Source organism: Saccopteryx leptura, chromosome 2 (assembly GCF_036850995.1).
Source record: "Saccopteryx leptura isolate mSacLep1 chromosome 2, mSacLep1_pri_phased_curated, whole genome shotgun sequence".
In the NCBI taxonomy this organism is placed as follows: domain Eukaryota; kingdom Metazoa; phylum Chordata; class Mammalia; order Chiroptera; family Emballonuridae; genus Saccopteryx; species Saccopteryx leptura.
Genome location: NC_089504.1, coordinates 73,072,939 through 73,088,045, shown reverse-complemented (window position 1 = coordinate 73,088,045; position 15,107 = coordinate 73,072,939). Strand labels below are relative to the sequence as shown.

General features: G+C 37.8%; 1 protein-coding gene across 1 annotated transcript in view; it reads right to left on the bottom strand.

The window, feature by feature from the left end:
• Window positions 1–5,592: 5,592 nt before the first annotated feature.
• The window catches only part of LURAP1L (leucine rich adaptor protein 1 like), a 52,603-nt gene continuing 43,088 nt past the window's right edge, over window positions 5,593–15,107 (bottom strand). The window contains exon 2 of the mRNA XM_066368164.1: window positions 5,593–6,055. Coding sequence (XP_066224261.1) covers window positions 5,681–6,055 — 375 coding nt within the window. The 3' untranslated portion in view covers window positions 5,593–5,680. The remainder of the gene's footprint in view (window positions 6,056–15,107) is intronic.

The window sequence follows — 15,107 nt, the reverse complement described above, 5'->3', positions numbered from 1 at the left end:
AGGGTTCTAAGAAATATCTGTGTCTTTACCTTTATCAGCTTCTAGAAGCTTCTTGCATTTTTTGACTCATGGCTTTTGTACTCTCACAGCCAGAAGTATAGCATAGCCACACCTCTTTCTCTAACACTGCTGCCTCTCTCCTATAAGGATTCTTATAATTACATTGGGCCCACTTGGATAATCCAGGGTCATCTTCCTATCTCAAGATCCTTTCGTTAATCATATCTGCAAAGTTTCTTTTGTCATGTACATCATTCACAGATTCTAGGAATCGGAACGTGTGTTGGGCAAATGAGTTTGTAAATTTGTGTTATTTGAGTTTGCTCATTTTTATTATTAAAAATGGTGCTGGGCAGTGCCAGGTATATGATCAGTGAAATTGCTAATTACCTTCCTGCTTGGGAAGGCCCATTGTTATGCTAATGTGTGCTGGAGGAGAAGTTTTGGCTCCAGAAAAGTTTTAAAAAGAAAGGAAGAGAAGGAAAAGGAAAAAGAAGCCAGCTGGTAGGGAAAGGGAGAGAAGCCAGCAGAGTAAGAAGCCATGTTGGCAGATGGGGACCAGAGGTGAGAGACTTTGGGACTGGTGAGGCCTTTGATTCTAGAGGAACCGGAGAAGATTCTCTTGGTTATGGAGCCAAATAATGTATCAGTAGCTTTATGAGCTCTGAACGAAGAGGGAAGTGTTTTTTCTCTGTGTGTTTGCTTGTCGGCCGGTTGCGAGGCTAGAATAACGAAATGACCCACCATTTTTTGGCTCCACTGTTTCTTTATCATCTGTCCAAATCTAATAGGAACCTGCACCTGCATGGCCATGATGGCAGTGACAGCTGAGACTATTGACCACACTATATGTACATCTTTAGGGAGGTGGAATATTATTTTTTCTACCAGAGAAACATACCATGCAAATGAAGTTTTGAAAAGCAGAGTTTATACCTTCTTTCTTTTTGCATCACCAGAATTTAGTACAGTCATTGCCTGGTACCTTCAGTAAGTGCTCAGTAAATGTTTAATAATTGTTTTAGTAGAAATAACATTTATTTGGCATGTGCTTTGTAATAGACACTATTCTAAGAGATACAGCCATGAACAAAACATAGTTTTCATTCTTATAGACCTTACATTCTAGTGTGGGGAAGCAGTAAGCATATACTCAAAATATTATTAGGTGAATAATATAAAGAAAAATCATCCAGGGTAAGTATAGAATATGCCAGGTGTGTTATGTAAGAAATCCTCTCAAATGAGGTGCACTTTTTTATTAGAGACCAAAAAGAATTGGGGAATCAAGACATTAATATTTGAGAGAAAAACATTTCAGGAAGAGAAAATTATAAATGCAAAGATTCTAAGGTAGAAACATGCAGGAATTTTGAGATTTTTTTAAGGATTAGCAAAGATGCAAATAAAGTTCACATGAGAGGAGGGAGAATGGATTAAGAGGAGGTCAGACAGGTAGAAAGGCGACATTGCATAGTGTTGTGTAGTCTGTGATAGAGTTGAATTATACTCAGAAGGAGATGGAATTATATTATAGGGTTTAAATAGAGGCTGGCAAAAATCTGGCTTGTATTTTAGAAGGTTATTCCAATTGTAGGGCTTACTACTTCCTGCAGGAAGGTAAGGATAGAAGCAAAGAGACAAACAAGGCTTTTGCAATGGTCCTGGGGAGAAATGATGCTGACTTAGAGTGCTAGCAGTGGTGCTTTGAGAATTTGTAACTCATTCCAAATATATTTTTAAAGTAGAGTTCATGTGACCTGTATGACCAGTTGGATGTGGTATGAGAGAGAGCAGATAAAAATGACTTCAGTGACTTGGACTGAGCATTTGATGAGTTGGAGGCACCATTTCTGGGCAAGATTAAGGAACATGAACAAAATTTCAGTTTTGGGTGTGTTTATACCGAGATGCTTATCAGACATTAAGTAGAAACTCTGTGGGGTCAGATGGACCTGTACAATTTTAACCAGTATAACCCCAATAAATTAAATTAAAAAAAAAGGAGTGATTACATGTGTTAGTTGTTGCTGAGATGTCAATGAGTACTTCAAACTAATCCTTTGCTTTGGCATCATGGAGGTGATCGTTTTAGAGTTTGGAGATACAAATGCCTGATTAAAGTTATTCATGAAACTTCAGGTACCTTCATAATCCACCAAACAGCAAAGAGTCCTTACAGCATTTCTACACGTTGACAAATACTTAAAACTTTCTGCTATGCAATTTTGGGCTGATGGGTAGTATAAACATTAGTTTCTTTGAAGTTTGGTCAAGACTTCTAAGTTAGTCATCTAGAGTTCATTTCTTTGTAATGCCCTCAAAATGTACTAGCTAAATTGTCTAAATTCTTTTACTTGTAATTATCTCCTCATAAGACAGACAAGTGTAAAAATGGAGAGATCAATGTAACTGAGAAAAATTTCATTTCTCTGGGAGAATGCAACTTGGTCCATGAGGAATAGTTTGAAATGCACTTTTGCTTTAACATTTTTACCCCATTTCCTGATAGTGCTGACAGAGATCAAATATCAAATGCTCCAAGTCAGAGATTAGTTATAAGGATTCTTTAGTTGAAAATACATTTGTTCTCTTGAGACCAATGAATATTAGTAATTAATTAGTGTTTAACTGTATATTCCTCTCCTCTTAGTAAAATCAATTATCAAAACATTGTTGGCTTATGTGACTCCAAATATCTAAATCAAAGACTCTATTTTTGGTATTTTTGAAAAAATAAGCATAACTGTAAAAACACTTAAAGTATTGAAACTCATAGATAAAAAAAAAAAAAGAAAAAAAAAAAAAAAGAAAAACCTCTTCTCCTTAAATATTCTGCCAAAATTCATTACAGATTGTTGTTGTTGTTGTTAGCCTTTTTAAAAAAGACTTTATTTATTCATTTTAGAGAGCGGGGAGAGAGAGAGAGAAGAGGGGGAGGAGCAGGAAGCTCCCATATGTGCCTGGACCAGGCAAGCCCAGGTTTCAAACCAGCAATCTCAGTCAGTGTTCCAGGCCAATGCTTTATCCACTGCACTACCACAGGTCAGGCCTCATTACAGGTTTTAAAATATATAATGTATAAATGAAAACTCTTCCATCCTCACCCTTCTCTCATTCTCCTATACTTCTTTATTTCCTTTCCACAGAGGGGAAATTTATAGAGGGTGTGGCCTGGACAAAGTAGGGGAAGCTGATTGGCAAAAGGAGGGTGTAAAAGAAATTTGCCAGATGGAATTCACAATCTGAAACTGTGATCCAAGGACCAAATTTATCTTCCAGTTTCTCTAGCTTGATCTAGGCAAATGCTGGGTTTTGAAGGGGTCAGAATTTGCTCTTGATGTTTTATATACTCTTGCTCTCTGCTCACTTCCCTCTTTTTGAGAATGTTCTCCTTGTAATGGTGCAGACATAGGGTTACATGTTTCATTACCCTTTGTTTGACATCTATCAGTCTTGGTTCTAAAGAGGTTTTCTCAGCTAGCTCATGTGTTTTTGGATTTTAACTAGTAAACAAGCTGCTAAAAATGGCTTGGTTTAATAGATTAAAACTAAACAAAATAGTCAACCAACCAGCCTTTATTAAGTTGAATGTAAAAGAAAGCAGAAAGAGTGAAATATATAAGGAATAGTTGGCATATGGCCACCTCCCTGATTCACCTATAGGCACATAACTGACTCTGGACATGTGATTTTTTAAAAAGGGGTTGGAGGCCCTGGCTGGTTGGCTCAGCGGTAAAGCGTCGGCCTGGCATGCGGGGGACCGGGGTTCGATTCCCGGCCAAGGCACACAGGAGAAGCGCCCATTTGCTTCTCCACCCCCGCCCCCTCCTTCTGCTCTGTCGCAGCCAAGGTTCCATTGGAGCAAAGATGGCCCGGGCACTGGGGATGGCTCCTTGGCCTCTGCCCCAGGCGCTAGAGTGGCTCTGGTCGCGGCAGAGCGATGCCCCGGAGGGGCAGAGCATTGCCCCCTGGTGGGCAGAGCATCGCCCCTGGTGGGCGTGCCGGGTGGATCCCGGTCGGGAGCATGCGGGAGTCTGTCTGACTGTCTCTCCCCGTTTCCAGCTTCAGAAAAACACACACACACACACAAAAAGGGGGGGAGGTTGGAAAACTATATTGAAAAATCCAAGTCCCACTAATTGGAAGAAAAATGGTCTCTTTTTGTCATGGGTTTATATTTGCTTTCTCATCTATACTTTATTATTTAACTTCAACAGTTACCAAAGGGGCTACTGAGTGGAATTTTTAGGAAAAAGACATATACAAGTTCAGATCCCAGCTCTAAATACTTACTAAATAATTTGACCCAGTTACCTACCCTCTATTTGCCTAAGTTTCCTCAAATATAAAAAGGAGAAAATCCTCACATTATGAAATTGTTGTAATGAGTATTATATCATGAAGTGTATAAAAAAGGACCAATGTAAAATATAGACCCTATAGATTTTAATTATTAAATAATATATGTCCTGGAAACAACATGTTTGACAAGTGTATAATAGGTACATAATAAAGGAAATTTGGGGGAAACCATGTTTTGAATGTGGACATTTTTTAGGTATAAATAGGAAGACTTTTTGATTCATATTATAAACTATTCAGTGCTGAAACTTATCATTACAAAATACAGTTTGACATCTCAATAGACTCATTCACTGGGAATCATCAAGGTAAAAAAAATGTGGAGGATTAATAATATCACATCAAAACTAAATGTTTACCACATGTTATATTTTCATGTTATTTCACAAAACTAAAAGATTATTTATCCATGCCAGGGTAAAATGCTATCTTACTAGCCTTTGTAAGTGAATAGTGATTCTGCTTTTCATGCTATATATCTATCCATCCTCCATATGTATTATCTAAGTTTTTATATATCTCATTAGAATTGCAAAATGCATATAAGTAAATGTCAACAAAATCTCAAAATACAGTTAAATTTAGAGCACCTTAACCTCTACTCACCATCATCAGATCTCAATTATCTTTGAAATTTGGGAGAATCAAATATCACACAACACAGCCTACGGTTTCAGTTAGAATCACTCATGAGAAATGCTAATCTATAGTACGAACACAAAGTTGAACCGAACAGATTGCATGTAGTTGGGGCTTCCAAATAATTGCCATAAAAGGTGTGTGACTAACAGTATCGTTGATTTTTATACTTAGAAGTATAGACTAGAAATAATGCCTAACTTTATCTCAAGCATTTCTGATCAGTCTACTGCATAAACAGTCATAAACCTCAGTAGCTTCTAGACAATAAAACTTTGAATCATTTAAGAATACAAACAACAAAATTAGCTGTTATCAGACTTTGGTTTATTGTAAAATTTAGCAAAGTTCTTTATGTAATCCCTGACCCCTTGCTCTGAAAACAAAAGCAAAAATATAATTATTGCTTAGTCTTTCCCCCCTACTTTATTTGTGCCACTGTAAAAGAGGGGAGAAAATAATCATTGTAATAAATAAAATAGAGATGTAAGAGCGAAAAGTAAATCAGTCTAGATGAGAAATATTAGGAGCAAAAGAAATATCATCAAGCAGTTTCAAAATATGCTTCTTTTTTAAAGGTTGTTATATAAAAAAAATCACACCAAAAATATAGCAGCAGAGAAGAAAGATAAATACAAGTTAATTGCACACCAATCCCATGCAAAGAACTAGGTCATTAGCCAAAGCAGTAGTATTCAGAATCCAATTTGGGGTGCTTGTGCAGTGCCTGGGAGTCCTCTATTATGGAGCTGTCACTGAATTGGTCCAAGTCTGATGGGGTCTGATGGCCTGGGACATCATCTGCCAAAGTGTCCAGATAGCTCCCCACGGAGATGCCATCCAGCCCATCACTGCCATCATGTAGGCTATTGTAGCTGCCATGTAGGGAGGTGCTCTGACTCTCTAGTAAACTGCACAGGCTGCCACTGAGACTGCTGCCTCGGCTAGTAATGGTGGCTTTCTCTTCAATCATCCACTTGATGGACTCAATGTTCTCGTTGATAACAAGCAACTGGCGCATGAGCCTGACGTCTGTGGCTCTGAGATTAACCTATGGAGAAGAGGGTGAGAAGAAAGACATTCCAGTTAGTCTACATTCTTGAAGGGCCCCAAATTCATTTGGATTCTTTCTATTTTGGTCCATAATTTTAAATTTATAGAATAAATTCACTTTATCTTATAATGTTTTTGAAAATTGCTAACCAATAGTAGGAATCATAATCAAAGAACTCGTTTCCTGCCAGACACATCAGGTTTCAAAAGGCACAATACAACTCTGACTGCAGCCCTGATCTTGACCAAGATGCCTGGAAATGTCATATGGAATATCAGGTTCTCGGTTAAAAAAACTTATTCTCTCTCTAGCCAGATTAATACTTTATCTAAGTTTACCTGGGAATATGTGTTTTTGAGTGATACTATGTCAGGCATCATTATAAAAGCTCAACATTTGCCCTGGCTGGGTAGCTAGGTTAGAGCATCATCCTGATACACCAAGGTTGTGAGTTTGATCCCCAGTCAGGACATAAACAAGAATCAACCAATGAATGCATAAATAAGTGGAACGACAAAGCAGTTTTTCTCTCACTCTTCTCTCTCTAAAATTAATAAATTTTTTTTATTTTAAAAAGGTCCACATTCATTATAGCCACTCTGTACCTGAGATATTATTACCTTGATCCCCATTTTACAGATGAAGAAACAGAAAAGAGTTAAGAGTACAAGAAAGATCTGTTCTGTATTGGATAATGCTTTTATTTTTAAGAGGAGCTATAATATTCCCTGAATCTAAAATAGTACCACTATACTAGTCTGACCTACTTTATAAGATAAAGTATACAGATATTTTCTGTAGATATGATTATCTGTTTCAGATATATCAGGGGCAGCCCCAATCAAAATTGGGATAAGAGACTCTGAGATGGTTCTAAAACTCCTCTAAGTGCCTTCTAAGTTTGTATTTCTGATAATTCTATGTTACTTTGAAGAAATCTGTCTTCAAAGCCACAAAACAGAATTTCTTTGTAGGCCCATACTTCAATGGGAACATCTGTTAACATCACGGATGTGGTGGTTCTGGGGAAGGTGGGAAAAGGGAGACTGTAAAAACTCATGAGTTTTTTGTTCTCATTATATAGAGACTTGGCTCCTATAAAGACTCCAGTGCCTGGACTGGGAGGCAGGGACATTTTTGGCCACTAGAGGTCCTAGTCACATTCATTATGGTTTGAAATGGATTCCTATTCTTTCAGTTGGAGTCTTTAACCCAAGAGGCTGGGCTTTGCTGATTGTCTTTTTTAGAGCCATAGCTAATTCATATTTGTGGGTTTCTAGAATTATCAAAGGCACACAGTCATGAGTGACTCAAGCCATAAGGAAGAAAGGAGCCTATTGTCTTCAAATATATGCATTCACTTTTATAAAAATATTTCCTGGTTGGAAGTTAATTCATAACTGAAGGCAAACTTTGGATTTAGTGAATGTGATGAACAAACATTAGGAGAGAGAGGATTTCTACCAGTTTTTTTCAAAGATGTAAGATTACAGGTTAAAATATATATCCATAAGTATAAAAAGCACAAAATACATTTTAAAATGCTTAACTTTGCTATGATTGTCAATAAAGTAGCCTTGGGTGATTTCCTTATCTTCCTGAGTAAAGCACTGAAAAGAGATTCTGTGGAAGATAACCAGTGAAAATCACTTCCTGCTGAAGTATTCATGGACAGAAGGATGTGAACTTAGTTGGTCTTAAGCTTTTTTTTCTATTTGTGGTGTCATCTCAGTGACCTTACAGTGACCTGTTGGGAAGGGAGGCTTTCTGGCAGCTTTTATATTCAGATTCACCCATTCACTCCCTGAGCGATCAAAATACTGTAGTACAACAAATATTTACAAATCAGCAACAATTTGCCTTGGTCCACTGAGGAGCCTAGAAAATCAGTATGAGCCAGGCTTACAAAATTCCTCAGTTTGGCATCTGTAGCCGATCAGATTTGCTGTGCCCACTGCAGGCACGGTGCAGTATCAATGACCATTTCCCAAGAGCTCCACAAACAAACTACAGCTGCGTTTGTCCAAATTCCCAACCTGTCCCATGAAAATGTCCTGGCCCTGCTCAGCTCTGGGTGTTCCCTGTTACTCCCCACACTTAAAATATTTGACTCTCTTACTCTCTAAATTCTCTCCATTCTCGAAGTTCTAGTTCTTACCTCAAGCACTATTTGTTGATTCCAGCCTCCCTGCATACCTTTTAGTTTGTATCTCACAGAATAGCTTAATTTTGTATTGTTGTATATTACTACCATTATTGAGTCTTTTAGCTGTTTCTTCAACTAAATTTAAAGTTCGTTTAAGAAATAAGTTATGTCATATTTCTTCTATCTCTTCAGGTATATTCTAAGTATTGAGTGATTTTTTTTTTTTTAATTTTAGAAACAGTCATCATTTTAGGGTCTGTGAAATCTCAGCTCTTAAGAAAAGAATAATACACATTCCCAACAACTGTCATTCAGGGGTTAAAACATGGTTAGGAGAATTTCCTAGCAATTTTTTTCTGAGTCACACAGTGGCTGCATCAAATACAATTTTTTAAAAAATTATTGCACAATATGAACAAGAAGGGAGTAGACTATAAAGTAACAAAAGCTCCCTTTGACCGTGACATGATTTCTTTAAATAAAAAAATTCTTTTCTTCTGAAAGCAAACATTCACAGACCATTGAACCACTTTTTGGGGAAAAATGACGAAAGCAAGTCAGTTAGAAAGTGTTGATCTGGCTGATAATGATTACAGAGTTAACGTGTTTTAACACTCTCTCTCTGTCCTCCGGGTGAGAAAGTAAACAACTTCCCACTGTGGGAGCACTGGGCCAGCTGGTTCGCACAGCTGCCCGGCCATTACCTGGGGCTCCAGGCTGCTTGCTTCACACTCACGGCTTTCTCCTAGGACTAAGGTGTGGTTCTGCTACTACTGATGAACCTTGAAAGTATGGGCAATTCACCCCAGAGCTAAATCACAATGTCACTGTCTCCAGTAGCTGCCCTACCTTTCCTCACTATTACTCATGTCAGTTCTTAGGAAATCTGGCCATTGATTAATAAGTGAGTAAAGAAAAGAAAAGAGAGTAGACTTGCCCTGTTGGCAGGAGACTGTGCAGTTCTTTCCCTTGAGATCTTATAACATCCTGTGACTTGACTCTGAGGATGAAGAGTTGGGAGACCCTCCTTGGGGTCTGAATTTGTGTCCCCCTCTTTGGAGAGGGACACAATATCCAATCCCATACCACATTTCCGGTCTTTGTGTTCCCTTCACAATATTTCTGTCTAGTTGAAATCATTCTGCTTATTATTTGTTTACTTATTTTCTGTCTCTCCCATGAGAATGGAAGTACCACCGAGCACACAGGACTTGGGTATGTTTTCTACACCATTCTGTGCCCAAGACCTACAAAGTCTTTGGCACATAGTAGGTACCCGATTAGTATTTTATTCATGGGCTGAATGATTGCTTCAGATTGGCCCATCTGTCAGGAACCCCCTTCCCTTAGGTTTTGCTGTGGGCCAGTGACATGTGACTTGAGAGGAAGAAGTATTTCAGTATTGAAGCATTCCCAACATGCAATCCCACCCCTGTTCATTCACAGGATGCAAGTGCTGAGAAACTGGTGTGAGATTATTCCTATCTTTACTATACAGATTATGAAAGTACCTCTGAAAGGAAGTGGACTTCAAGGTGTGAATCACACTCCAAACATTCCTGTGTTTGTTCTGGTGATAACTGGTACTAGTACAGCACAGGTGTTCTGTAAACACTGTGCAACAAGTTAAACAAAAGGAACAAACAAACAAATAAAGACATTTACAGAAAGAAAAAAGGGTTGTACTAACTGATCCTAGGAGCAGGGGATGCCTTTCCTCTTTCCCTGTGCACTCTCCCCCACTTCAGCCCATTGTTGCAATGGGCTCATCTTCACACTTAAGTTTCTCCGGCTTCAGGATCGAAGCGTCGCAGGTCTCTGTACTCCAGAGTGAATGAATGCTTAAATTTCATGTCATTTTTAAACAGGTGGTGAATTAGGTCTATGGGAGAACTTGAAATTAGGGATCGTGAAAGAGTAAATATTCTTAATAATAAACTTTTCCAGATCTATATTTTCTTCCAGACTGTCATTTTAATGCTAAAAGAATACAAAGGTTATGAATTGGCTCAATGAGATCCAAGAAAGAGAGAAGGTAGCCAAATTTTCAGTTAATAAGGGGGGCTGACAAACAAGTCAACTTCATTTGCAGAGGTATGTGAGGAACAAGGTACAGGGTCCCAGCCTGCCACTGCCTGTCTCCCTATATGACTTTTCCGCAAAATGGCTTTGCACCTAGGACCTGAACATAAAATCATAGTTGGTTTTTTTTTCTACTTTTTTTTTCTAAAATCATAGTTTTATTTGAGCGGCAGTGAGCCAATGAACTCAGTGGACATAGTAAATCAGTCTGTGAACACAGTCTAATTTTTATCCAATAACTGAAATTGAATTCAGCTGAAGAATACAACTATCACTTTTTTCTGTTTTTGGTATTTATTAAGCTGTTTTTGATAAGATTCTGTAGATCAGATCATCTCAGTATTCCCTCTGTTCTGACGTTGTCTTTCATTCTTTGCCATTCCTTTGGCTATTTGATCACTACATTGTTTCTGCTATGAGAAAATGTTGCAAGTTATAGAAGAGACAAGTTATATCGATTTTGAGGCTCAGTATCTCCAGCAAAAGATTTAGCTGGTAAAAACTTGTGGCTAGCCTGACCAGGCGGTGGCGCAGTGGATAAAGCGTCGGACTGGGATGCGGAAGACCCAGGTCCAAGACCCTGAGGTCGCCAGCTTGAGCGTGGGCTCATCTGGTTTGAGCAAAAATTCACCAGCTTGGACCCAAGGTTGCTGGCTTAAGCAAGGGGTTACTCGGGATGCTGAAGGCCCATGGTAAAGGCACATGTGAGAAAGCAATCAATGAACAACTAAGGTGTTGCAATGTGCAACGAAAAACTAATGATTAATGCTTCTCATCTCTTTCTGTTCCTGTCTGTCTTTTTCTAGCTATCCCTCTCTCTGACTCTCTCTCTGTCTCTATAAAAAAAGAATTAAAAAAAAAAAACAACTCGTGGCTAAAGCCAGAAGTTTGAGCTCTATGTAAATGTTAATCACCTGTGGTAATAGTAATTTTAGCCCTTACCATTTGGTTTAAATAAAAATCATATTGTGTTCTGCTCCAAGATGATCATACATATTCTCTTGAATATGCCTATATATTAACTGCAATATGCACATAAACTGCAGAACTGTATCTTCCAAATAAGAACATTATTCACTCTATCTTTTCAGACTGCAGGCTTGGAGAGCACCATGTCCTCATCTCTCTCTCAAAACTCTCCTCTATTTTTGTCCTTTTATTTATGAGAATTGATTAATCAGATAAAAGCAAGCCATCTCTTAGTTATGCATTCCTACTGTAAAAGCCACAGTATTCATGACCTAAATCCCAAATGTCCAGCAAGCTGTAACATAAATTAGAAGGGAGGACGACTACTTTGCAAGCAAGTCCATAATAACATACAAGCTGAAAGGAAAACAGATTAGACTTGCTTTTTAACATGATGCTCTGATCCTAGCTTCAAATTAGAGAAACCAACTTTTTTTTTTTCAGATTTGTACTCGATGGAAGCTCTCTTTTCTAATTATATTTATTTCTAAACAAACAAACAAAAGCATCTGTATGTACTAAATTAAAGAGCAGTTTTAAAGTCACTTGTAATATTGTTTTCCAAGCAGTTTATCCCAGTTTATCTGCAGGTTCACTTTGCATATCCTGCTTGTGTCCAATTTTGCTCCCTCTCCAAATTCACCACATCCTCAATTTGATGATCACAGGAGATTTCCTGCCTACCCATTCTCAAAATTCTGGGCAGTTTTATTAATAGCTTTATTTAGAGAGCATTCTTCTAACTCTTTTCTCAGAGGATTCATAAGGATATTGTTGTCTCTGCAGACTCAATTCACTGTGCCTTTCCACCCACTGCCTTGAGTCTGGAATGCGTCAGCGGAGCAGCCATGCAGAAGCCAGAGCTGTCCCACCACGGTTTTCTGCTCTTTCTCAGCCAGTTCAAAATGCATAACAAAATTTGTTTCTAATTGGGCAACAGAGGATTCTACTTTTATATGTCAGCTTTATCTTCCTCCACTGTTGTTGTTTATATGTGGAACTGAACAATAACAGAAACAGTTCACTCTTTTCCCAAAACCTTATAGAAGAGTAATTTCCCCAGAGACTAGACTACATACATAAAAAACACTATCATCAGCACAGCTAACTGATTTATGTTGTCTTGATAAATTAGAAAGCTGTATCTGGTTTATTTGAAAAGGGCTCATGTGACTCCCCTGATTCTTAAACATAAATTCCTGCCACCAGGCCTGCTCATGAAATCTAGACCATTTCTGCTGGTGAGTCCACTGGTTATCAAAGTGAGATAGGGAGCTTTTCAGTCTTATTCCATCAGGTTTAGGTCTAGTTGATACTAACATGCCTGTGAAGTCCATGGCCATCCCTTTTCTGTATCCTAATACAGTAAAATCGTTTTCCCGAGTGCTTTCCATACATCCATGCAAAGTTGAATCACCTGGGCTGCAATTTGATTGGAATGATGTCACTCCAACACAGCCTCCCCACATTTGGCCCAGAGGAGCGCGCCTGCATAGACCGGACCAGAAGTATTCCCACTAATTTATAACAAAAGTATTCCTTCTGCTTGTGCATTTTTCATGTTTATATCTTAAAGTGATTTTACCTGGAAGACTAGGATATGGTGATGTGCTCCTCTGTAGTGTGGAGGAGCCGTGTTCCCAGAGAGGAAAAGGGGGATGCAGAGTGGGGTGCCAGTAAATGCTAACAGCTGGCTCCTGAAAAACTACACACACATACTGATATAAAAGATGTATAGCACACACTTTACAAATAATACTAAAATATCCGGTGCCTTTTATTGTAAATATCATATAACTGATTGATTCTCAGAGAATGCTTTTGTTCATTTTTCTAAACAACCTATGGTTGCAGTTTAGCCACAATTTAATAGAATTGGTCCTGATCCACCAACTCTTTGCTCAATAATTTTCTGTCATTAAATCTGATATTTCACCCTAGGACAAACTATATTTGTTCAACTAAAACCTGTTTCAGCTGCATCACTAGTTACCTGCCTTGGCAGTAGTTATGTCTGAACTTTACCAGTTGGTCAGTGGTTTGAGCAGCTTGGCTAAAACAGCTAATAGTTTTTGAATACATAAAGAATATTTTTTTTTTCATGTGAGCTATTGATAATGTAATAGCTAAAGACACAATCCTCTTTTAAATTTAATCTGCAGTATTAACATTTTCCCCATCTCTGTTTTATGGTAACAAAATAAAAGTCAAGTTCTGATTTATAGTTTTCTGATTTCCTTGCTGTAAATAGTCTATGATGGTCAATTTCAAGCTAGCAATGTGATGTCACTAAACATAGGGTTGGTAAGAGATTCTCAGTAGCAAAGTATTGGATAGCATTTTCATCCTATAGGAACAATAAATGTATTAAATAGCCTCAAGAAAATAAGTAATAACAAAATGCAGAAAATAATTACTAAGAGATGAATTTTGAGTATTATATTAGTTTTCATATAACTTATTAATTTTTAGATTTATATAAATATAGGGATAGGCAAAATTAGGTTGACACTCCTAAGTATACAAAACACAGAATTTATTCTTATATTTTTATTTATTTTTGCATTTTCCATACAAACAATTCTAAATCTACGTTTGCTCACCCCTATACTTTAAATTGTAAAAGTGATTGTAATTAAAAATTTAGTTCATAAAACTGAAATTTAGCAAACAGCTCACACAAGCCAGTAGGAGCTGGTCCTAGTGTACTATTGAAGGCATAGAATAAAGGCTTTCCCTAATCTTTTTTTGTCTGTTTATTTATCTAAAGCTTTACCAAATCTACTGCATTTTTTTATTTGTAGATTAGAGACTTCCATTTTCTTCCTTAGGGTATTTATTTTTCCATACCGGATTAAAAACCCAATGTAATTGTATCTTTTCCACCAACTAGAACTTGAGGAAAATGTAAAAATTTTTATCAAAGTTAGTAATGTTTTTTATGACAAAATGTCAAATATTGAATATAGATTAGTCTTTAAGCAGCGTTGAGATGATAAATGCACTTTGAAAAGGAATTATCTAAGTCTGAAACTCACTTAAGCATTTGTGTTTTTATATTAATTGTTGATGGATATATTTCTAAAATGTGCTGCTGATTTCTCTAGAGAAGCAGAATCAAGTGTAAGCAAAGCAATTTCTAATGCACAGTTACTGGGCAGTGTGCTTATGGGCTGTTGAGGAAACATAATCATAATCCTTTTTTTCACATGGTTCCAGACATCCCTCTCCACCCAAATGCTTAATCTTCTCTTTCAGTAATTTCTTAATGTTCAGATTAGATCTGTTTGTCAGTCCATAGGCACCATTTTCCCCTCTTCAGTCTCTCAATTCTATTTCTAATCTGTTGTTATCTGCAGCCCAGTAGAATTCAGTAACTGAAAGTTTTTTCCTATTTTTTGGGTAGGGAACAACTGAGTTGCAAAGAAAACCAATCTTTGCTCTTTTTAGAAAGTAACAATAAGCCTGACCAGGCGGTGGCGCAGTGGATAGAGCATCGGACTGGGATGCAGAAGGACCCAGGCTCGAGACCCAGAGGTCGCCAGCTTGAGTGCAGGCTCATCTGGTTTGAGCAAGGCTCACCAGCTTGGACCCAAGGTCACTGGCTGCAGCAAGGGGTTGCTCGGTCTGCTGAAGGCCCGCGGTCAAGGCACATGTGAGAAAGCAATCAATGAACAACTAAGGTGTTGCAACGTGCAATAAAAAACTAATGATTGATGCTTCTCATCTCTCTCCGTTCCTGTCTGCCTGTCCCTGTCTATCCCTCCCTCTCTCTGACTCACTCTCTGTCTCTGTAAAATATAAATAAATAAATAAATAAAAATAATAATAATAAAAAAAGACCTCGAGGTC